Source organism: Triturus cristatus, chromosome 6, assembly GCF_964204655.1.
Source record: "Triturus cristatus chromosome 6, aTriCri1.1, whole genome shotgun sequence".
NCBI lineage: Eukaryota > Metazoa > Chordata > Amphibia > Caudata > Salamandridae > Triturus > Triturus cristatus.
In genome coordinates, this window is record NC_140589.1 from 926,742,494 (window position 1) to 926,766,584 (window position 24,091).

At 48.0% G+C, this 24,091-nt stretch overlaps 1 protein-coding gene across 2 annotated transcripts in view; it reads left to right on the forward strand.

Annotated features, from left to right (window-relative positions):
- Window positions 1-24,091, forward strand: part of AHI1 (Abelson helper integration site 1) — a 971,238-nt gene that overhangs the window by 179,590 nt on the left and 767,557 nt on the right. For both annotated transcript variants that reach the window (XM_085611599.1, XM_085611600.1), the window contains one exon: window positions 17,153-17,285. In XM_085611599.1, the coding sequence (XP_085467725.1) occupies window positions 17,153-17,285 (133 nt within the window). The remainder of the gene's footprint in view (window positions 1-17,152; window positions 17,286-24,091) is intronic.

Sequence of the window (24,091 nt, forward strand, 5' to 3'; positions counted from 1 at the left end):
AGCGCCGCAGGTTAAGGGCCGTGTTGCGATGGGGAATAAAGCCGGACTGGTCTTGGTGGACCAGATCGCCCACCACGCCGACCAGCCGGTTGGCAAGCACCTTGGCGAGGATTTTAGGCTCCGCATTTAAGAGCGAGATCGGCCGATAGGATGTGACCCGGTCTCGCGGTCTCCCCTCCTTGTGGATAACCACGATGGTAGCTAGACGCTGGTCCGGCGGGAGGGAGCCCCGCGAGTGGGCCGCAAGGAACATCGCGCGGAGGTGAGGTGCCAGTACATCCGGTCGCAGCTTATACAATTCGATAGGAAGGCCATTCGGGCCCATGGCCTTGCCCGAGGCGACCGAGCGTATGGCGAGGGCGATTTCATCCGAGGTGGGAGCGGCATCCAACGAATCCCTGTCCTCCACTGAAAGCGAGGGCAGCGCGATGTCCCGCAGCAGGGCATGGGAATCCTCCTCCGAGCAGGGAGAGACCGGGGAATATACCTCGCGGAAATAATCCGCGAAGCAAGAAACAATGCCGTCTGGCTCAGTAATTCGTACACCATCCATCCTCTCAATCAGCGGGACCACACGACTAGCTCTCTCCTTCTTATCCAACCACGCAATCAGTTTGCCAGCCTTATCACCCACATCGTACAGTCGCCCCTGTTGCTCTCTGCTAAGGCCCCTGGCCGCCTCCGTGACGAGGGCCCTATAGGCCGCCTGTTTAAGGTGTAGAACATGCAGCGCCGCGTCAGTCACCCCACTCCCCAGACCACCCTCCAATTCAGTAATTTCGGCCTCCACCCGGGTCACCTCCTCCTGTGCGCGTCTGCGGGCATGGGAGATAAAGGAGAGGGCCTCCCCTCTGAGAACTGTTTTGAAGGCTTCCCACAGGGAGATAGCCGACGGAACGGACCCCACATTCTCCTCAAAATACCGTTGCAATGATTTAATCAGGTCAGCACGAATAGTGGGGTCACGCAGGTACCAAGCATTGATTGGGGCTACCCTGCCCTCTCCTCTCGGGAAGACACCCAAGTGCAACAGGAGCAGGGAATGATCTGAAATACCCCGCGCCAGATGGCGCACCTCTCCCACCCTCCCAGCATAGGCCGCAGGGACAAGGACATAATCAAGCCGCGAGAGGCTACCATGGGCACCCGAATGGAAGGTGTACTGCAGCTGGGTGGGATGCTTTAAACGCCAGCAGTCCACCAATCCCAGTGTGTCCAAAAGGCCCGCTAACCACGCCTGTGCCCGGGGGAGGTCCCTAGGGGGATGACGATCCATAGTCCCAGAAGCCACCGCATTGAAATCCCCCCCAACCACCAGAAGCCCCCCCGGGAGGTCAAGGAGGAGGCGTCCCAGATCTGCAAAGGTGGTGGACTGTAGCCCCGGTGGGACGTACACAGAGACAAAGACAACTACCTTGCCCTCCATCCTCCCCACCAAGACAGTGTAGCGTCCCCTCTCATCATGGCGCACCTCGTCTATTTCTAGCGGGAGCGAGGTCTTGACCATGATGCCCACCCCCCGCGAGCCTGATGTGAAGCCCGAGTGGGCCACCAAGCGAAAGCCACGGCGATTCATGGCACAAAAGGAGTTACCAATAAGGTGTGTCTCCTGCAGAAAGACCACATCAGGCGAAATCCGTTTCAGATACTGCAGGACCACACCCCGCTTGATCCTATCACCCAGTCCGTTAACATTCCAGGACAACAAAGTCAAATCCCTACCCCCCATCACATAACGAAGCCATCATTTGTCCCCCCCAGAGCATCTCAAAAACAACAATACAATAACGGGTTTGCCTTGCGGTAGAAACGAACCACACCCCACCCCAACCCACCCAACCCAACAGAACTCCCCCCACCCTGCACCCCTGCATGAGCCCAAACAGCCCCCCCAAAGTGCAGTGTGCCTGTCGCCCCATAGATAAGAAAACTAACTAGTCCCCCAGAGGAGGAGGGAGATCCCCCAAGAGACCCCACACGACCTCCACAGGAGGGGAACTTACCCTAACAGTCAATAGTGACAACAACGCAGTCCAGAGCAAGGCCTACCATTAGTCCCTCAGTCCTGATCCGGCGGGCCCTCCCCACCAACCGCACCCCCCCACCCCCCCGGCCCCGATCTCCGGGCAAAGTGTCTAGCCAGTCCCCGGCCACCTCGGGTCGATCAAAAAAGTGCGTGTGGCCATCCACCTCCACTCTCAGCTTAGCTGGAAAAAGCATCGCATATTTGAGATTCAGGTCCCTTAGGCGACGTTTAACACCAAGAAAGCTCAGTCTCTGCTTTTGGACTGCCGGAGTGAAGTCAGGATAGAAATTGATGTCCATATTGTCAAGTTTGACCGGCCCTTGTAGCCTGGAAGTCTGTAGGATAGCATCTCTGTCCCGAAAATTGAAGATCCGGGCGATGAGAGGCCTCGGAGGGGCTCCAACCTTAGGCCTACCCCCGGGGACCCTGTGGGCACGCTCCACCGCAAAGAATTTACTCAGCCCCCGAGGCTGGAGATGGGTGAGAACCAGGTCCTCAACAAATAGATCCGCCGCCTCCGCCTCGCGTCCCTCCGGCACCCCGATAATGCGGACGTTGTTCCTCCGGGCCCGACCCTCGGAATCCTCCAGCCGACGATTCATCAGGGTGCTCGCCTGGCCAAGCCTCCGCACCTCCTGTTGGAGGGCCGCCACGTCCGTTGTGAGGCCCGTGGTAGAGTGGGCCAAAGAGTCGACCCGGTCGTTGGTTTTAGACAAATCAGCCCTCACGAGGCCCACGTCCACGAGGACCGAGTCAATCTTCTGCGCCAGAGTGTCGAAGCGCTGGTCCACCGAGGCCTTCATCTCGGCGATGGCGCCCATGACGTCTCGGAGGGTCAGGTCCGTGGGCAGAGCGGAAGCATCAGTCGGGCCCGTAGGGGACCTACGCGGCGCCTCTGGGGATCCCTTCTGGAGGGTGTAGCGGTCCATACTGTTGGATTGCTGGGCCGCGCCACGGCGGGTCGATTTTATCTTAGCCCGATCGCCATCTTGTTTTGTGGACATGGTTTCAATCCCCAAGACGAGTCAGTCTCCTCAAGAAAGGGGGGGGCCGACAATCCAGTTCAAGGGGTCCAGGGGGGAGCGACCACCGCTCCGCAGGACGGACCGCAGCTGGCGGACCGGCAGGGCACCCCAGCGAGACCACACCACCGCACACCGCCCCGCAACCCAACCTCGCCTGGCAGCAAGGAGGGCGCAAAAGCGAAAGTGAAAGTGCGGGGTACGCGAGTCACCCAGCCTTGCCCGCCGCTGTTGTTCACTTTGTGTCCGGATCGCCCCACAACTCCAGTACGGGGGGCCGGTGTGGAGAAGGCCGCAAACCTCAATCGATGCTCCTGCCAGTGTCCGAGGTCCGATTTAAAAACGGAAAACGGGCGTCACCTCTGCTCGGGCTCACAAATACAGTCCCCTCATCTGGGACAGGATTCTGTCAGGATTTATGCAGGAGGTCGCGGAGGTCCTCGGGAGCCTCGCACCTACGCGGCCATCTTGGTTGCGCGCTAGGCTCCTCCTCCGAAACTTCTTTATTGATGGCATGCAAAAACAGTGCAACAGTGTTACATAAACAGGAACATTAGACAGAGATATGTTCATACATGTGAAAACAGACCATTTATCGAATGTGTAGGCCCAGCCACACCACCCCCTCGATCCTTACTGCCTCCAAAAACTGCCATCATACACCAGAAGTACTCCTGAATATTGTTAGGCCTCCAGGCTCAGGGCACCCCCCAGAGGAGCCACTTGGTGATCCATGTGCCTAGTCAGCATCCACTTCGCTCTGTATAACCAGGGCCAACAGTTCCTGTAACGTTCCTTGCCACTCAAAACAGTCCTTCTCTATCTTATCGTCCATTTCAACCTTCAACATCTGATGTTCTTTAGCCAGAGCCCATTCCCCCTATCCATGCTCCACTCTTCATAAGTAGGTCCCAGAGGGGACATCCATCGAATGGCTATGCCCCTATTAGCTATCACAAGCCCCAACAGTGCAAACTTGTAGTATTCCCTACTCCCCTTCTGGATAGGTATCAGATGACGCAAACAATGCAGCACAGTGTTGTCTATATGCATGTCGGTCACCTCTCTGAGATGAAAAACAACCATGCTCCAGTAGTCCAACAGTTCTGAACACCCCCACACCATATGTATGATGTCTGCTTCAGCCTTACACACCGGGGACAGGCGCCTGATCTAGTTCTATACATCCCACGCAACCTCTTAGGTGAAAGGTAAGCTCGGTGTACGACGTAAAAATGTGTCAGCTTGAATCGTGCATTACTAGAAATTCCGCACACGCCTTCCTCCAATCACTATCCGATAGGGGTTCCCCAGATCTGCATCCCAGCTGCCCCTTGTCACTAGCCTGGTCACCTGTTGATCTCATCGCACCATAGAATCTTGTGACTAGCTACGTGGTGGCACCGCCATCAAGCAAGACCTTCAGCATGAGAGTAGACTGCGGGGTCTGGGGGAACCCAGGCCAGTTTCGCCTGTCGTTTTTCTAAGTTTAGCAAATTTTAGGAATTGGTAAGTTCCCACCCCAAATGCCTCTCTTGTCTCCCGAACTTGATCCATTGCTTCCCCGGGTATAGGTCCCTCAACATGTCACAACCGCCCTAGATCCATGCCGTCATGGACATGACTTCCTTGATTTGTAAAAAGGGCCTCAAACACCACAGCAGTAGGTGCATTGAAAATGGGGCCTGACTAGAATTTGTTGAAGCACGGACTCCCATGTGGGTCTGTCGTACTATATAGGGGCACCTTGTATGTACCTGGGCTCTCGTCATGAGGCAGAGGGGCAGTTCAACCTCACCCGCCATGCCTGTCTGTAGACTCTTCTCCACGTTGGGGCTATCAGTACATGGCATGCTCAACTGAGACGCCATATAGTACAATTCTGTATCTGGCAGTCCAAGTCCCCCTTCTCCATATCCCATTTAAGGACACTGAGCGTTACCTTACTGCATTTACCGGCCCAAACAAGAGCCACCAGAGGGCTACCCAACTTCTTAAATGTTGAGCGATTAATAGGACACTGCTTTCTGCAACACAAAAGGGCAGTGGGGCAGAAAGACCATTTTGGCAATCCCCCCTCTAACGGCGATGGATCATTTACTCCAGAAAGTCACTAGGTTTCTAGGCCTGCCAGCACTCTGCCCATGTTGGATCTATACTTCCTCTCGGCAGTCTGTGCCATCTATATCCCCAGTTGACCCTGTCAAAGACCTTCTCTCCGTCTAATGCTGCCACCACTATCTCCATCATATGTGTGAGCCAGCATATATTCATAAGGGTATTTCTCTAGGGGATAAACCCTTCTTGATCGTCAGGTATAAGCTGACAGATGACCCATCGCAATCTAGTGGCTAAAATCTTATAGAGGACCTTCACGTACACGTTGATTATGGCCAGCGGTTGGTAGGAGGCTAAGTCTTATGGGTTATAGCCTGGCTCAGGGAGTATAAAAATGAGTGCTTTTCGTGTAATCTGGGGGAGAATACCTCTCTCTCCTACCTCAGTATAAACCTCAAACAGGCACTCTGCCAACATATCAGAGTAGGTAGTATGAAACTCCGCAGAAAGCCCATTCTGGGCCCAGGGCTTTGCACGTCAGCAAGGCTTGAATTACCTCACGGATTTCATCTTTGGTCAGGGACAGATCTGATTCTTCCGCTGCAGCCTCTAAGGCAGGCATGCTCAGCCCACCCAGGAACTCCTGCAGTTGCATTCTTCTGGCTATACACCCGACCAAGGTCCCACGGCAGCTCCTTGTTGATCCCAGCTTGGGCCATGGCAAATCTACAGTTTTCATACTTCAGCGACAGAATCCGGAAGCTCGGTCTTTCCCTATGGCGTAACCAAGCCAGGAGGCTACCAGGTCTGTCACCCTTCCTGTGCAGCAGCTGTCTATTCTCCTTCAGTGTGAATTTATCGACCCTGTCCCTGGCATTTCCGAGCGGTATGTATACTCCCTTTATGCCAGGTGTGTCTCCCTCCAAATATCTACACAGTGCACCCTCTGCATGGCCTCCCACAACGATAATGTCATGACAGGTTTCATGTTATGTTTAGGGGGAACCTGTAAAGGGCACTGCCTAAAATGCATTTGAAGTCACCGACCCACAGAAGAGATGTTTCCAGGCTCGCCACCAGTATGTCTACCATCTTCCCAAAAACCTTTTTCAACACAGTTAGGAGCGTAGACATTGAGAAAGCTGATATCTTACCCATTCAGTGCCCCCGATAGGAACAAATACCGACCCTCAACATCCGCACATACCTCTCGCATTTTAAAGGCGTACCCGAAGCAACCCATATGGCTACCCCTCTCAAGTAGGATGAATGAGTGGAAGCCTACAACTGTCCCTACCATTTCCTCCTCATTTTTTCTCCCTCAGAGTCAGTAAGCTGCGTTCCCACCTCAGAGTTAGGAAGATGCTTCTGCAGGAGGAATGCTATTCCTACATAGGTACCGTCTAAGGTAAGATGGACCCTGTATCTCTTTTTGTAACCCCTCAGCCTCTAACATTCCAGGTGAGAAAATGAACAGCATCTACCATAGATTTTGGTGTTACCCAGTTCCCTACTCTGAGGCTCCCACTGCCCCATCATGCAGCAAGTTCTCGTATATCGACCTTCTACCCTTAGACTCGTTCTCCTGACATCGGTGTGCGTGTGCTTTGTCTGTGAACCTGCTCGGTCTAGAAACAATAAACTACCAAACCCCACTTATAAACCAACTCAGCTCCTCCCCTCCCTCCTCTCCCCGGGTTAACATCAATATGTACTCCCCAATGATGCTTCCCCATTTTACATTCTACCACTCCCTCAGTTGAACATCAGCCCCCACCCCCATGTCAGCCTGCACACGGGTAGTGCAAAACAAGCTTGTATAAGTCACCAGGGTCCCAGAGGGGCTCGGACCTTCCACCAGCCTAAGCGAGTAGTCCACCAGCATCCACAGGTCCCTCGACAACGCTAAGCCTTCTCCAATAAAAGACCAGTAACAAAAAAATGAGAAACAAAGCAACCCCAATGCAAACAGTACGAACAACCATTCAGAAGGTGCGACTATCTAGTGCCCCCCCCACATAAGAAATCATACTCGGTAACCTGAGCACCTGCAGCAAGGAGGCTTCAGATCACCAGCAACCCCCCTGCGCAGGATACCTAAAGGTAGGGAAAAAGGCATAGTTAGTTCAGAACACAGCTAGAACCTGGGAAGGTTCCGAATTGGAAGGCTCAATCATCATCCATAGCCTCCAACCATCAGGTAGCAGCGGTCTGCGACTGGGCATTCTGAACAGCACTGCTGCCCAGAATGTTTGCCCGGTGGTCCGCCCCCATAACAGCTAGCGTACCATCACCTTGCACCTCGCTACATAAGTGATCTGTGGTAGCCTTCATTCGCCAGTGCCTCCCCTCAGCCAACCCGCTGGGCCTCTCTAGTCCGGCCCTCTTCAGTCCAGTAGATCTGGCAGAGACCCCAATTCCATCTCACAGGACCTCCGACTCAATTGGGGCCAAACATCCTTCGGGCTAGTAAAGAATCTGAACTGTACCTCATGCACCGTGGGGAAGATCAGCATGTATTTGATGCTTCGGGCATGGAGTTCTTGTTTAAAAGCTTGATGCGATCGCCTCAGAGTCTGAACCCTTTGTGTATAGTCCAGGAAAATCCTGATCTGCATGTTCTAGTAGGCAGGGTCTCCGTGTATCGGGCCCATTGAAGGATACTGTCCCGGGCTCTGTAATTGAGCACCTTTGCAATAATGGTCAAAGGTAGCTCCACGGGCAGGGGCCCAAGGCACCAACATCCTGTTGTGTAGTTCCTACTAATCTGTATGATCTGCACATTGTTTCGACAACATTAACTAGGGACTTGGTGCCACGACTGATTCCGGACTCCCCTGCAGGATATGTTGTCCTAATGACCAGCTAGCTCCCAGTACCACCGTAAGCCCCACTAACCTACTAGGGAGCGAATGGTTTCTGGCAACCACTGAACATGACAACCCTGACCCCTCAGGGAACGTGGGAACAGTACAGAACCTTGCACTCAGTCACTTGTGCTCACTTACTCTCAGAGAAGTATACAGAGAATACACTTTGGGACATTTTCAAAATATTTATTGAACCAATGTTATTCTTGTATAAAATACATGTGCTGCAATGATTAATCGACAGAAGCAGATAAAAGTGATGACAAGCACCAAAAGTGTGAATAGTAGCTATAGTTCTACCATGGTACTAAAACAATGTATATATGCTGGCATATAAAACAAGGCGTTAATCAAAAAGTACTACTATGCGAACCCTACTCTTAGTGTGTGTATGTATAGAGTGTGTGTATGTATAGAGCCAAGAATCCCCCCAAGGGATGATCCAACCCCATTACCTGGTGGGAGAGAATGAAGGAGCCCGTCTTGGTCACGAACTGGACAACCCTCACGAGATGCCTGACCGTAGCGTGGTGAATTCTCAGCATGCAAGGATCTCTGATGTCAGCTGGAGTTTCTCCACTGCTAATGTAGTGGAATGCTCATCTTTTATAATAGAAAGCAGCCTTGGGATGTGCGTATACATTAGTGATGTTATGAATATGTAGATAGCCTTGTTGGCCCGTGGATGAAGACAAAGATGGCATTTGTACATAGTGCGAAAAGAGACCTTGTACATGATGTTCAGGGCATTGTGATAATGTTGTGCAAAGCTAGATGTGTAAGCAAGTTTAGTTTCAGGGAAACTAAATCAACATTGTCGCACATGCAAATATGTGCAGGAGGTTACTGCTGAAAAATAGGACAATATAAGAAATAAGCTGCTTCGCTAGATGGGCTTACCTTGGGAATATATTCTATTCCTCCAGAAATCGTTCAGGAGAGCTTCCTTCTTTTTCCTCAGGGAATCTAATGAAGCACAGATTGCAGTGGCTGGTTCTGCCCTCTGAGTCTTTCAAGCGATCTTCCAATAGCTTAGTGTTGTCTGTGAGCCCTAGAACCAGCCCTCAACGCAGTGGCGCAAGGATTTGAGCTCCCATAGGATCCCCCATTGCTTCCTGATTTCCCCCCCCCCGATCTCCCCGGAGCGGCGGGGCATTGACCTGGTAGGCTCGATATATTGATCCATTCTTGTCTGCTGCGATTTGACACCCCTTTCTCAACCCATGGCAACCAGCCCAGTTCACAGCCCGCTGTGCCACTTGGAACAAGGGCAGTGCTAAGTCTCGGGGGACTACCTGGTTGTTACGTACAAGTATCGTAGTGTAGCAGATGTACCTCGCAGCATTAAGCCCACCAACTCCAGGGGGAGGGAAAATGCACCCACTAAGCCAAGCCAGTCCCCAGATCTTCCATGCAGCTATAAGTCTATCTACACCAATAGACCCCCTGCGCAGTTATTCTCTGTTAGGCAGTGTTGTAGTCCTCCTACAGGGTGGCCTCATTCCCCAGTCAAGGTCCTCACTACTTCTTCGTACAGGGAGAGGCAGTTCATGCCAGCCCCAGGCAGGCCCTCACAGGCCGCACTCACTTTTCGTCCCTACCGACATTCCAATCCCCCAACAGGGAGCCAAAGAGCGGGGACCGGCGGGGCAGGAACCAGGCCTCCCATTCACAGTATGCCACTCTGACGTCGAAGGGCTTTTCAGCCAGGGGCAGCCGGTTCTCACCGCAACGAACACAAATGTCGCAGTCTCTATCTAACTACTCCGTCCACTGGCGTGTGCCTCTCTTCCTCGCCGGCCCCCTCCACGCACCGGACCTCTCATCCTCTTCAGCCGCAGGCCCTTCACCGAGTCCTCCCGGGCCAGCCTTCCCTCTGCTCGACCGGCAGGTGCAGGTCGATGGCAGGCTTAGCCTTCTCTGTGTCGTACGGAGGCCCACTTGACACTGCACTTTTCTCCTAAGTCGCGGGGCTGCCAGGATCACAAGAGTCGCTCAGGTGACGGGCGCTGCATAGCAGAGGAGTCATACGGGGCCGCTATCTTTTTTTCTGGCCTCGCGCGAGAAGCTCTTCATCGGAGTACGATGTCCGCTAGACCCGCACCAAATATTTCTGTGCTCACCAGCGGAGTCAGAGGGCTTTCAGCACCACAGGCTGCCTTTTACAACCCAATTGTCAGCTGCAGGAGCCACAGATACGACTGGATTTCTCGAGAGGTGGGTGTGGGAAGGATATGGATGACGGAATACAATTCAGGGCGTGCGGTCCATGATCATGCCTGGTGACCCCCCTCACAGAAGCATCTTTACCTGGAAGTTGTGAGGAGATCCTTTTGCCACTCATTTCCATTTGCATTGCCCAACATTCTGTGTCCTCCAGTATCTGGTGGAAGGAGCTTTGCGGGATGCGATTTGGTTAAAGTGGAACTTTCCTGCTAACTACGCATTGACCTCCACTCCCCCTCATATCCTTGACTCATTGGGTTCTGAGTAAGATTCGGCAACTCCTGGCCCAAGTTTTAGCAGCTTTGAATAGCGCAAGAATGGTGTGGTGCGCAGACTTGCACCTCTACCCGTTTCCCCCGCTTTATCTTCCACTCAGGATGGAAGTTCTTTCCCAGTACACCATCATTCTTGGAGATTGAGCGAGGACACTCATCTGTTTTTCTGCCACCTGATCCTGTGGTAGATATGAACCTTTCTGGCCAACTTTCCTCCTCCAAATTAGCTTACTCTAGGAGGTGGTACAGTTTTGTCACTTTGTGTGCAGAATGCCAGATTGGTCGCTTGAAAGCTCAGCTGTCTGAGATCCTGAAGTTCATGCTTTCTTTAACCCCTCAAGGTTGTGCCATTGGTACAGTGAAGATATTTCCATCCGACTCAAGTTTTCCATTGTTTTACGTTTCTTGAAAGGTCTGACCAATATGTTTCCATTACGCCGCAGTGGGTTTTGAACCTGGTTCTTACTTTCATGAAGGGAGCGCCGTTCAACCTCCTTTAGAGTTGAATAAGGCTTTTAACCATTAAAATGGTTTTCCTTTTTTCCCATTACTTGGGCCACACTTGTCAGTACGTTGCAAGCACTGAATGTCCGGCTTCCTTTCACCTTTTATCCGAGCAAGGTGGTCCTCAGAACCAGAGCGGCTTTTTCACTTGAAGGTAAAGAACCCTTTCCATCTGAGCGATCCATCACACTTTCATCTCTCTTTTCCTCAGCTCTCCCTACAGTGGAGGAGGAGAGGTTTTACGGGTTGGATACAAAAATAGTGGTGAGCTTTAATTTCTACTGCACAATGGATTTCCACTAGGATCATCAGCTCTTCATAGGCCTTCATAAGCATTGCAAAAAAGAACATTATCTAGGTGGTTTATTTTCTGCATTAACATCTGCTATGCCGTGGCCGAACATGAACCACTAGATGACATTTGAACACAGTCCACCAGAGCCAAGTCCTTCATCATCTGCATTGGCCAGGGAAGTTCCTGTATGTGACATATTCACAGTGGTCACTTGGTCATCTCTTCACTCCTTCGCCATGCACTATTGCCTGAATTGGGATATGAGGACAGATGGGCATTTTGGCCAATCTGTGCTATAGGTCTTGATATAACCATCCATCAATGCCCTCTATCTTGTAGGTGTGTATTACTTGAGAATCAATTCATAAAGTGAGGAATCTGTAGGTATTCATCAGAGAAAAAGTTACTTGCCTTCGGTAACAATGTTTCTGGTGGATACTTTTATCTACCTGCAGATTCCTCAATGATTCCTCCCTCCCTCCTTGTTTGGGGGATTGTAATGAGCCAACATGATAGGATTTTCTGTTGTTGCACTTCATACCTGATCTGATATTATTCTCATCATACTACTTTGGTAGCGTAGAAAAAATGAATGGGAATCAGACGTCTGTACAATGGTGTAGGCTCTTTATTGGGTTATTGATGTCAAAGGAACATTACTTCTGACGTGGAACAGAGTCTGCACCGCCTACCATTGGGATAGAGCTTTGGAGAAATATTTCCAGGCCTGTCTGGGAATTTGAGGGTGTATTCAAGAGGAGGTGAGGAATCCACAGAGTATTCACCAGAAGCACTGTTACCAAAGGAAAGGAAATTTTCTTCTTGTAGATTCCTGTAAAAAGTATCTATGAGTGATCATTCCTATGTTAATAGGCCTTCTGATGTTTTCTCTTTAAGATAATGAAGCAGTATGGAGGTATTTTGGTGATTTTGGTAGTCCTCTGCATGTGCGCCCACTTGTTGGAGTTGTTTTTCCTTAGCTGGACCTTATTTTAGGCTTTATCTCTCTATGCACAAATCATATGACCTTATGGCAGCATGTGACATAGACCGCTTGACATTTAAAATGTTCTTCATGGTCTCAATTACATCAGCAGGAAGGATGTTGTTTTGTGCGTTTTTTTAATTTTTTTATTACAAAAATCAATATTTCGTTTCCCATAAGTATAAAGTGGTGCTGTCAAAAAATAGAAAATGAGTGTTCCTTTCTTTCCACCAAGATTTCATTCTTACTCAGTGGAGGAAACCCTTTTTAACATAGATGTTTTCAGGGCTTTAAAATTCTTTTTGAAAAGAGCTGCTGCCTTTAGGACGTCAGATCATCTTTCCACCACACATACCTTCCCCAGTCAAGAAAAGTGTAAAGGCTTTTGTTTCCATGTGGCTAGTCTTGTGTGTCTTCAAAGCCCACAGGATAACTACCTCGGTCCAGATTCTGAAAACTGTCACAGAACGCAGCACAGGACCCAAAGAGGCTGCAGTGCATTGTGTGACAGGGAGAAAGTAGGAGAGCACCATATCTACAGAGATATGGCACTTTTCTCCCCTAGCACCGGTGCTGATTTCCGCTGGCGTGCGCCAGGCACACACCTAAGCGCCAAAGAGAGTCTAGCACAGGTTTTATACAGGAATGGTCCCTTCCTGGACAAAATACTATACCTAGATACACTTCAAAGCTTTTTCCACTTTGCATGTGTGCTGCACTGTGCAGTACACATGCAAAGTCAGATAATAAAGGAGAATTAAAAACATTTCTCCTTTTAACGCCTGCTTTACAGTACTGTTTATTTTCAGTGCTAAACCCTGTCTACTAATGTTAGTAGATACGTTTGAGCGTCAAAAAGCATGGGTGGTTGCATGGTAACGCCCAGGTACCACCTGTGTAACCCCCGCCACGCAAAGTAATGCAAAGCAGCATTTCGCGCTGCTTTGCGTTACTTGTCCATACAAACCAAAAGGTTTAGCGTCGGGTTAGCGTTAAAGTACAGCTAACCCGACGCTAAACCTTTGTGAATCTGGGCCCTCATGTTCCTTCTCTGAGATATCATGCTAATTCTAAATGGTCTAAGGGAACATCCATCGTTTATGAAAGGTATTTATACCATGCAGACGAGTAATCAGCCATATTTGAATTGAGTTCCCAAAGAGTTTGGACTGAAGAAGTGCAAGATTAAAGAGTAGGGAACCAATACCTTCCTGGTTTTTCTGAGCCACATGCTTTCTGTTCCCCCTCCTTTAGAATGCCCATTCAACAATAATGATATTAGACTTGTTAACTAGAAGGATACTTTCTTGTGTTGCTTAATAAATTGGAGAATTTCAGATTGGAATTGTGCTTCAGAATACACTTAGAGCCTGTGTCGTTTTTATGTTCTATTGTAAAAGCAGAACTGGTCAGGTTTACATTACTGTCAGACTTCAGATGGCCATGAAATTCAATTTGATAGTGGGCATGAGTGTAACAACGGTACCTCTTTCCTTTGTTGTATGAATTGTTCAGACCTGTTTAGAGAGGGCAGGACAGATCTGGGGAATTGGTACAAAATAGTAGCTTTATGGTTTGGTAGAACTGCTTAGTTTGAGGTAAATACCCTTTCTTCTTCTTTTTATACTTATTGAAAGTTAGTCTGGGTCAGATTCTTTAACCTGAACCACAGTCCCAACAAGAAGTAGGCTCTGGTGTGTTTTGGGATAAGGGCATTCCACAGTTTGTGTCCATGTTATTCATGACACCCAAAGATTAAAAAAGGTTAGTGTGCACTGAGATCCCAAAGTATTACCAGATCTTTGCTTCCATACAAGATGATGGGGAAATTGAGACTAGAGTTACTGGTTTTTTCCTCCGTTGCATGGCATTTGTCTCATTCAGGTCCCCCTGCCTCCTTCCCCAATCTGTAGTACAGTAGTTACTTCATACTCACTAGAGGAAACAGGCATGCATTGATGTGTTTCTGTTCCCAGTTAAACCTCTGGGAAACCAGAAATCACTCTTGTCTTCAAGATTGCAAAGTTTGTGACCTGGGAGAAAAGATTCGTAAACAGTGTATTTGATGGTGCCTGTAGCAGATGCTCTCTGACTACTACAGAAGTTGCAACTAAGAACATGGCTCTTTTAGGAAAAATATCTATAACATCCTCAGATCTAGAAGGCCAATTTCAAGGATCTACTTGTTGTTGTTAACATATCCTAAGAGCTTCTCACCGAGTAGGCGTATTGCAGCATGGCCTTAGCACCTAAGATAGAATTATGAGTGTAAAAGAGATCATAAAGTGAGATGAAAAAATCCAGGGAATAGAGCAAAGAAATGGCGAGTGCAAATCCTGTACAAAACTCATTAATGAATGACTTGTGATGAAAATGCCACAATCGATATCGAATTTAAACAAAACATAACAGTTCATAATGATCCTTAAGACCCCCAGGAATCACAGTTCCCAGGAACTTGATCCAATGTGTCTCCCTGCATGCTAAAACTGTGTTCACGTCAGTGCCTATTGACATGTGGATACGTTCTAGAATAGTGAATCGTAACTGAGGGATTGTATTTGCTGCATGAACCCAGTGTGTAACTAAGGAAGAACTCATGTTTTTATTCCAAATTCTACTTTTGTGTTCAATTATCCTTGTTTTGATTTTGCGAGTGGTTCTCCCTACATATACGAGTCCGCATGGGCATTTGATGGCATAGATTAACCCCTCTGTGTTGCAATCAGATGTGTGGTGAAGTGTGATCTTTTGACCTGTGCGAGGATGTGTGAAATTGTTACCAATAATTACATTACCACATTGCCCACAGTTATAACTTTTTTTCATGCCTGTATGGTGCAAGCTTTTAGTGCTCACACGTGTTTTAAGAAGCTCCCTCAGATTTTTTGATCGAGTGTGTGCAAATATTGGTGGTTCATGGAACAATCCAGCGAAGTCAGCCTCCTGTTCAATTATATCCCATCGCTTTCGAATGATAGATTTGATTTGTGTTGCTTGGGCAGAATACTTAAGTACAAACACTTCCCGTTTAACTGGATTCCCTGTGGTAGTTGATAACAGATCCTCTCATTTTTTTGAGGCAACTTTCTGCTCAGCTTCAACAAGTATGTCATCTGGGTAACCCCTGTCTCTGTATTTTTCCAATTGATTCTTTATGTCGGTGTTACAATTGTTGATGTCCGAAGTTATTCTTTTAATTCTTATCAATTGTGACACAGGCAAATGTTTTTTCAGGGAATGTGGGTGTGCACTCTTAAAATGCAAGGCATTGTTAACATCGGTAGTCTTCCGGTACACAGTGGTAACCAAACCAGTGGTGGATTTGTGAATCTCAATGTCCAAAAAATGAATTTTCTCTGATTGACTATCGTGGGTAAATTGAATTCTTGGATTGCAAAGATTCAACGCAGTAATACATTGCTCAAGGAGATTTTTTGAACCTTTCCATACTATGAGAATATCATCGATGTATCTGAGAAAAATGGCCGCATTTTTGCGCCAAATAGGGTTTTGCAGTACATGTTGGTGTTCAAAATAAGCCATGAACGTATTTGCGTATGCTGGGGCTCCAGGAAAGCCCATTGAAGTGCCTGTGATCTGTAAATAATATTTGTCATCCCAGGAAAAATAACTATGGTATAATGAAAAATGTAGTAGTTCCAAAAGAAAAATGCATTTGTCCTTTAGCATAGAAGATTGTAATAGTCTCCACTCTACCGCTTCAAGTCCCTCATTGTGGGCTATAGATGTATATAGTGCAACCACATCTATAGTGCATAACCAACAGTGTTCTGCAAAGTGATGTTTTCCAGCTTCCAATTTCAACAAACAATCCGTGGTGTCCTTAATATACGTCTCCCAGGACTGTACCAAAGGTTGTAAATGGTAATCCAAATAACGTCCTATTGCTTCATGAATAGACCCACAGCCAGCAACTATAGGCCTAAAAGGTGGAGCTGACCTATTCTTATGTATCTTTGGAAGCATGTATATATGAGGAATCTTTGGTGTTGAGTTGAATAAGAATCTTTTAGTATTCTCATCAATATTGCCATTGTCCACTCCTTGTTGTAAAATACAACTTAATAACCTCAAAAATTCTTTGGTCGGGTCCTGTTCCATTTCAATATAAGTATCAGTGTTCTTCACATGTTCATTAACACTGCGAGTGTAGTAATCTGTGTCGAGGGCCATACTGTATACTAGGTGTGCAGGCCCACTCACCCTCTTTAGTATATTACATTCTGTCACGCTGGCATTTTCCTGGTTGGTCCTTGGCTAGAGGACTGCTTTCAGAGAAGGATGGACTTCAGGCCCAACAATCGCCCCAATGTAGTCACAGCCTCCTGCAGTTTAGGGATGGTTTTATCATTTTGCCAGGGCCAATGCTGACTTCCAGTTCGGCCATCTATCAGTGCTAGTTAACAGTTTCAGTCTTTGTGCAGTTGATTAGGCATTGGTGGTATTTTAGGGAAAACGGGTTGGAACCAAAGAAAGGTCACTTTTCTTTGTCAACGGTGCCAACACACTATCATGTCTATACAGCAATCCTTAAAGCCTCTGAAATGTTTTGATTTTTAAAAATATATTCCATATCATTCATTACCTTGATGCCAACAGAGATTCTAAATCCAGGTACACAGTAGTCTTTTGAAGACCAGACCAAGTTATAATGCAGTTACTTAAAGGCAGGATGTATTAAGTTTATAGGCAAGTTATTTTGAGCCTGATGCATCAGCAGATATTTCTATAGACACAGAATGGATAAAACCCTCTGATACATCAGACCTTTTGTCTTAAGAAAGACAGAACACAATGCTGCCATTTTGTTGTTATGCCCAAATCGCACTGTAATTATTCTAATGGTAAACTATTTTGTGTCACCTAGGCTTGCCGGATCCCAAATAAGCATCTATTTTCACTGCGCGCGGGGCAGCAGGGGTGCTTCAGCATCCGTTTCTCTCACGATGGACGAACCTTGGCAGCAGCATGCGCCGACAGGGAAGAGTATCCAGTTTTTTGTAAGTGACAAATCATTTTAAGGCGCACCGAACTGAGCATGTTGCTGGCATCTTTAATGACATACTGCTTATATTTATGGTTTGTGATGTATTCATTTTGCACAAAAAGTCAGTAGTAATAGCATTAATCATTTCAATGCAATTGGCGAATTAATTTAGATAAGTGAATAAAATAGTTGCACAAGAGACCAGAAAAAAATGCTGACTAGTCACAATTTATGGAATGTATACAAATAGTTAATCACAACATAGTAAAAGAAATAAAACTAAAGAGTGTTGTCAGTCTTCAGATAGCTTACTTGACTTCCAGAATTAGCATCAGAATGTCCTTTATATTAAATTGCGGGATTTTTTTATATGTACTTTAGGTCTGCAAAAAAGGAGTAGAACAGATGGCAGTGCTCTATGGTGATCTGTGTGTGCCCTGCTGAACCCAAAAAGGCCACCCTTCCCTGGCAGCCAAAACTGGGCCCTAAGGTGCCCCCTTGACAAGGAACAATCATTATGAAACCGATAACAATGGTTGCAGGATTTCTGTGAGAATGTTGGATTTTGTTTTCACCACTGGTACTAGTAGTTCCAATGTCTTTTTGTTGCTTTATGTTAGAACTGGGGATCGCTAGTTGGCTGAGGTAGGTACCTTAGGCCAAATAGGGACCCTTGCTTCTAAGTCAGGGAAAGGAAGGACACCTTCTCAGATAGCCCCTGCTCACACCCTCGGTAGCTTGGCAAGAGCAGCCAGGCTTATCTCCAAGGCAAATGTGTAAAGTATTTGCAACCACCCTCTCAGTAACACAGTGATAACACCACAAATGGACTCCACATAAAACAATTATATGTTTATATAGAAAAAAAATATATGAGCCCACACGATAAAAAAATCCAACATATGCTTATTTGTTATATTTCACCTTGCCAGTTATTAGGCCAGCAAGCACTGATATGTTCTTGCAGTATTAATGAGCCATTCTCGATAATCTAATGCAGTCCTAATGCAATGCTATGCAGTTCGTAATGCACCAATCAGGCAGTTCGTAATACGAAAATAATGCAATTTGTAATGCAACAATCAGGCAGTTCGTAATGCAAAAATAAGATACTTCGGCACCGATCGTGGTGCTCTGGACGGTCTCTAAGCCACTCTTACTGACTCTCGGTCAGCTACTGCCAAAACATGCCCCCAACACTGTTTTTTTTGTTTAAATATTTTTATTGGTATATTCTGATTTTATCATAACTGGCATCCCATTTTCATACAGCATTTCCAGATGTCTGCCGCAGAAATATGAAACACATGCGACAAGCAGTAAAATATGTTACAACAGTATGAAAGTGATACTAATACACTATTCTTGCTAACAGGTACATACATTGTGTGGGATACGTATGGAGAGGTCCCAGTGTGCCATTGTTCGCATGTATTGCTACATCATGGTCTATGAATCGTAAACAAGGTCATACACATCATGATCGGGACATAACCAATCTGGGCCGGCACCACAATACCTATTATATATGCAATCCTAACACATAAAAATAGCCTGCCGTTCGGATTTGAACAACATTATAAATAGAATAACATATATTGGCAATGTGAGATAAGAGGTCACTTGTGGATACCAATAAGACCTATTTTTAAACATGTAATCGATCTAAAACTTGCAATATAACAAATTGCCATCCATAAGATATAAATTGGGTCTCTGTTTCATATCTGGGCATGGAGATATGTTGTCTATACACCATTACCTAGTGGCTCGCCTAGTCGGGGGGTTAAAGTGAGGCATGTACCTGCATATAACTATAAAAACAGCAGCAGGTACCTCCATTCCCGTAAGTGTGTAGGGTCCTGATAATCGCTAGTAATGTACTGGGGATCTTATGGATGTGTAATTGTTTGTGCTTCGGAATGCAATAATTTCGCGTAATCATGCAGCAAGATACTATTGTGTCTTTTGCAGGTTAGCGTACTGTGCATCTTCATCTTCCTCTGCCTCTGCCTGCTTCCTGAAGTTGCGCATGATTAGAAAAATACTTCCCTATCTCCCTCTGGACTCCCGCCGTACAGTTACCCATGCCCTCATCACGTCCCACCTGGACTATGCTAATAGCCTCTATGCTGGTGCTCCCCAATACCTGATTGACCGGTTGCAGATTGTTCAGAATGCGGCGGCCAGACTGATTGGCAATATTCCCTACCGTCAATCAGTAACCGCATATCGTAAGGAACTGCACTGGCTACCTGTGGCCAGCCGTATCCAGTTCAAGATCCTCACTCTGACTCACCGAGCCATCAACGATCGCGGACCAAACTACTTGAAAAAACGTGTCTCAATATCCCGTTCCATCAGATCTTTGAGATCCAATGACCTACGCCTTCTGATTTCTCCCCGTTTCAGACTATCCAGAATGGGTGGCAGAGGGTTCAGTGTCATTGCGGCAAAACTATGGAACGCGCTGCCAGTCGATCTTAGATTCTGTCCCTCCGAATCCATCTTCCGGGCCAGACTCAAAACTTGGCTCTTCTCTGGACTCTGATTTACTACGCTACTTCCCCTTCTTGCTCCTCTCCTCTCCTTTGGAGGTTCAGGTTCTAGCGCCGGGACACCCCTTCGGGGGTAGCTGTGCGCTCTACAAACTACATAAAATAAATCAATCTTCCACTGCGTCGCTACCTTGAAGGGCAGTTAGTATAGTGTCCCAGCCCTGCGCTGTAGGATATTTGCGAAGACCTGCCGTCTCCTCCCTGTGCAGCACCGTGCTCTCCGCCTCCACCCAAGTGAGAGTTTCCAGCCAGCCACGTCTGGTGGATCCGCATGTTACCATTTTTTAGTTATTAGCCTTTTCGCAGTGATTAAACCCAGATCCCGGAATCTCGAGGTGACCTTATTGTTTTTTGATCTGGTATAAAGTCCTAGAAGGCAAATATCCCATAACAGCGGTAAGAGTGTGTTTGTGCATGAGGCTAGTGTTGTGATAATGTTGAAGGGATGCACAGGTCCAGAGCATGTGAAGGAGGTCCGCATCTGGCTGCTGGCAGCGCGGGCATGTAGAGGTGGCGATATGGAAATATCTGTTTATCTTATCAGGCGAGAGATACGCCCTCAGTATGATAAACGTTTGTATGAGTTTGAATCTGGAGTTCCTCGGTATATATCTGGAGCCTGCCAGCACCGCGTCCCATTCCTTATCAGTCCATGGCCAGCCTCTATCTGTTTCCCAACTAACTCGGAGTCTTAGCATCAGCTTGAGAGTGTGCGTAAGAAGCGCTTCCACTAACCATTGTACCTCATGAGAGCCTGCCCCCATTACATGCAATTATTGAAGTAATAGGTGTGTCGGTGGTTCAGCTGTTAAGTCCCCCCAGGCATGCCCCCAACACTGTTAAGATGTAAAACAAAGTGCGGTTCCACACTCCGGCCCCGGTACTGCCACTCCTCTGCACATACGGGCTGCGCTACGGACTTGAGCGGAGGCTCGCGCTGCAAAGATGGGAAAGGCAAGAGCGTTTCTCTCATAGCCCACACTCCGCCCCAGGCGGTGACACACGCACGCACGCTGAGCGTTACCTGGGGGTGCGATCTCACTCTCCTCTCCTCGCAGTTTGGGCCTCTGGTGCGACTTAGTTGATCTTGGGCTGTGGAACTCGGGCCCCCCGACAGGGATGGTTTGAGGTCTCTCCTTGGCAAAGGCAGGCTTGGGCCGGCAACACAGCTCCTCTGGGGATGCCGGTCCAGGCCGATGGCAGTGACAATCACAGCACTTCTGGTCACGCTGTCGATCGAAGCAGAGAACCAGACTGCTCTGGGACACACAGTCACGGGCCAATTCTCAAGAAAGTCTCAGGCTGCAACAGGGCACACGCACACAGTGTCGCCGAGACTCACTTGAGCTCCGGGTGTACAAGATCACAGGGCAGTCCTCGCAAACTGCAGGCCAGCCCCAGAACACACAGCAAGGTTCAGTCCTTTCCTTCAGTCTCTGCAGCTGTTTCTTCCTTGGCAGAGGTTCCTCTTGACCACGAAGTAGTTTCTATCCTTTTCAGTCTTGATCAGTCCAACGTTCAGGGGTTTCAGCTCACATAGTTATACCCCTAAATGTCTTTGAAGTCTGTATCCTCAATCACTCAGCAGGGTATGGAACCATTGTTGCAAGGCAGCAGCCCAGGCCTCTTCACCTCCAGGGGCTACTCCTCCCCCGTACACTCCAGATGCAAGTCAGCCGTGGCTCTCTCACCTACTCCTCCCCTGGGTCAAGACATTCCCCAGATCCTATCACATTCAAATCCTGACAGTCAATCCACAACCAGGCACAGACACACAGAATTGTTAGAACAAAAAAGCCAGCCACTTCTTAAAGTGTGGTTTCTAAACACGCAATTCAAAAACCCCCTTTACAAAAAGATGTGTTATTAAATTGTGAGTTCAGGCACTCTAAACTTCACCTCTCCCTCTTAAGCCTATTGGAAGATATGCTGGAAACCTATTACGCAGCCTCCCCCAGTCTGTCCTATTGGCAAGATGGCCTTGCAACAGTGAAAAACAAAATGGAGAGTATTTCACTGTCAGGACATGCTACACACCTTAGTACATGTTCTACCTTTCACATACACTGCACCCTGCCCAGGGGGGTACCTTCGGCCTTTGGCTGAAGAGGGGTGAAACCCCGAAACCGGTCCTAGGATGCTTGATTCCGGTCCAGGGAAGACATGGCTTGGCAGTTTGGGCTGGACTGTTCCCATGAGGCACAGGGTCAAGACTGATTTGCATATGGCCATGGCTGAACTGGGGTGGCTTGGTGAGCAAAATAACGATGGATTAAACCCAGATCTGTCACTGGGGGTGAATGTTTTGCCAATGTGCAACATTCCGTCCATCATCTTGTGTGTTTTGCGGGTACCTTCGGCCTACCATAGGGGTGTCTGATGAGCATAAAAAGGGAAGGGTAAGGCCTGGCAAATGGGTGCACTTATCAGGACAACAAGGCAATTTAACAAACCTAGCGCAGGCACTGCAGTGACAGGCCTGAGATCTCTCTTTGAGGCTACTGGTGTGGGTGGCACAATTAGTGCTGCAGGCCCACAAGTAGCATTTGTATTACCAGCACTGGCACACATAGTGCACTTTACTAGGGACTTTCCTAGTAAGACAAACATAGCAATCATGGACAACCAATTACCATTACATTTTATACAGGGAGCACTTGCACTTTGACACTGATCAGCAGTGGCAAAGTGCCCAAAGCATCTAAGTTGGCAACACCATGTCAGACCAGCATTGGCATAGCCAATAGGTCTCGCCTTTGGGACCTTATAAGTGTTTAGCCATGCAACAGTTGATGTTGTTGCACCAAGGATATTGTGCTGGATAACTAAACACTTAAAAAGGGCCCAAAGGCGAGACCTATTGGCTTATGCTGTAAAAATTAAACCTGCTCCATACATAAACCGATTGCAGTAGTGACAGCAGATAGGTGTATGTTTGGGACATTTACGAGACCTTTGAACTTTACTAATGCCCACTAGACAACCCTGTGCTGTGAAAAATGTAGAACAAAAACAGACTCTAAAAGCGCGTGCCCTTTCAGTTTTAAAATAGGTATTACAAGCGAGCATCAGCAACACTCTCTCTATTTTTAATTTAGCATGCACTTTAGCTGCAGTAAATAGGCATGGAAAGCAATGCGCCGCATTGCCTACCAGGGGCAGAAACTTAGAGCCACTGCTTTCTCCTGGACCGTGGCCATAGGAGTATCCAGCAGTGTGCTCGTCATAGGTTGCACGAGTGTCTCTTTTACGCCTTAGGAGCAGAGCGCGCAGGTAACATTAGACTAGAGCAGCAGAAAAATACTACGTGCACAGAAAAGGGAGAGGAGGAAGGACAAGGGAGATGGTCAACACAGCTAACAGGGGGGGGGGCTGGAGCAAAGTCAACACGGACAATCTGTGAGGCGGAGAGCAGAGCTTAGAATGCAAGCAGGAGCAAAGTCATCCCACCTTCAAGATGGCATTGGAAGGCAAGGGTGCAGAGGGTGGGGAAAGTTAACCTGTCCAATCAGCACAGGAAGCACCAGCAGCAGGCTCGTTGTTAGGGGGAAGGTGGGGCCGTGCGAGGCCCGTGTATTTTAATGAAAAAAAGTATTATCCCCGGCTGCCACCCTGCACAGACAGCGAGCGCCCCCGCCCCTGAGGTGGAGGATGCGGAATACTCTGGCACTTCTGCTGAGGGCCCAAGATGTGTGCCTCGCCCCCTTCACACCAGGCCTGTTTTGATCCCGGGCCAGCCAGCGGGGCAGGAGGATGTGGTGGTTCCATGGCAAGGTAGCTCAGTGGGCTATGGCGCCTGCCTGTAGAAATCCGCCTTTTAAATGAGTTCCATTGTTAACTGCAGAAAACTCAGACCGCTCCCCTGCACCTGAAACATACCACACTGCTAGGGTTGTCACCTTCCCAAGAGAAACATGCCTGCCACTTGTTGTCGGGTTAGGAGTCTGTAAAGGCCCGGGCACGATACTGAACGGGACTTTAAACAAAATCGTATATATTTATTAATAGCATCACTTTACAGCCTTTGTTTCCTTTATTAGCCCCGGACCGCTAGCACCTCTGTAAAACACAATTAAAGTGCTTTCTAGTCATGCTTGCTGTTTGAAGTATGTACAAGCAATGGGGAAAATACCGGCTTTAGGTGATTTTGCTTTTTTTTGTACCTTCCAAGACGTTAAAATTCCGACGGTGGCTATAGAAATCGGCCCGGGGGCAACCCCACACACTGTCCGCTAGATGAAGTGACGGCTTGATGACCTGT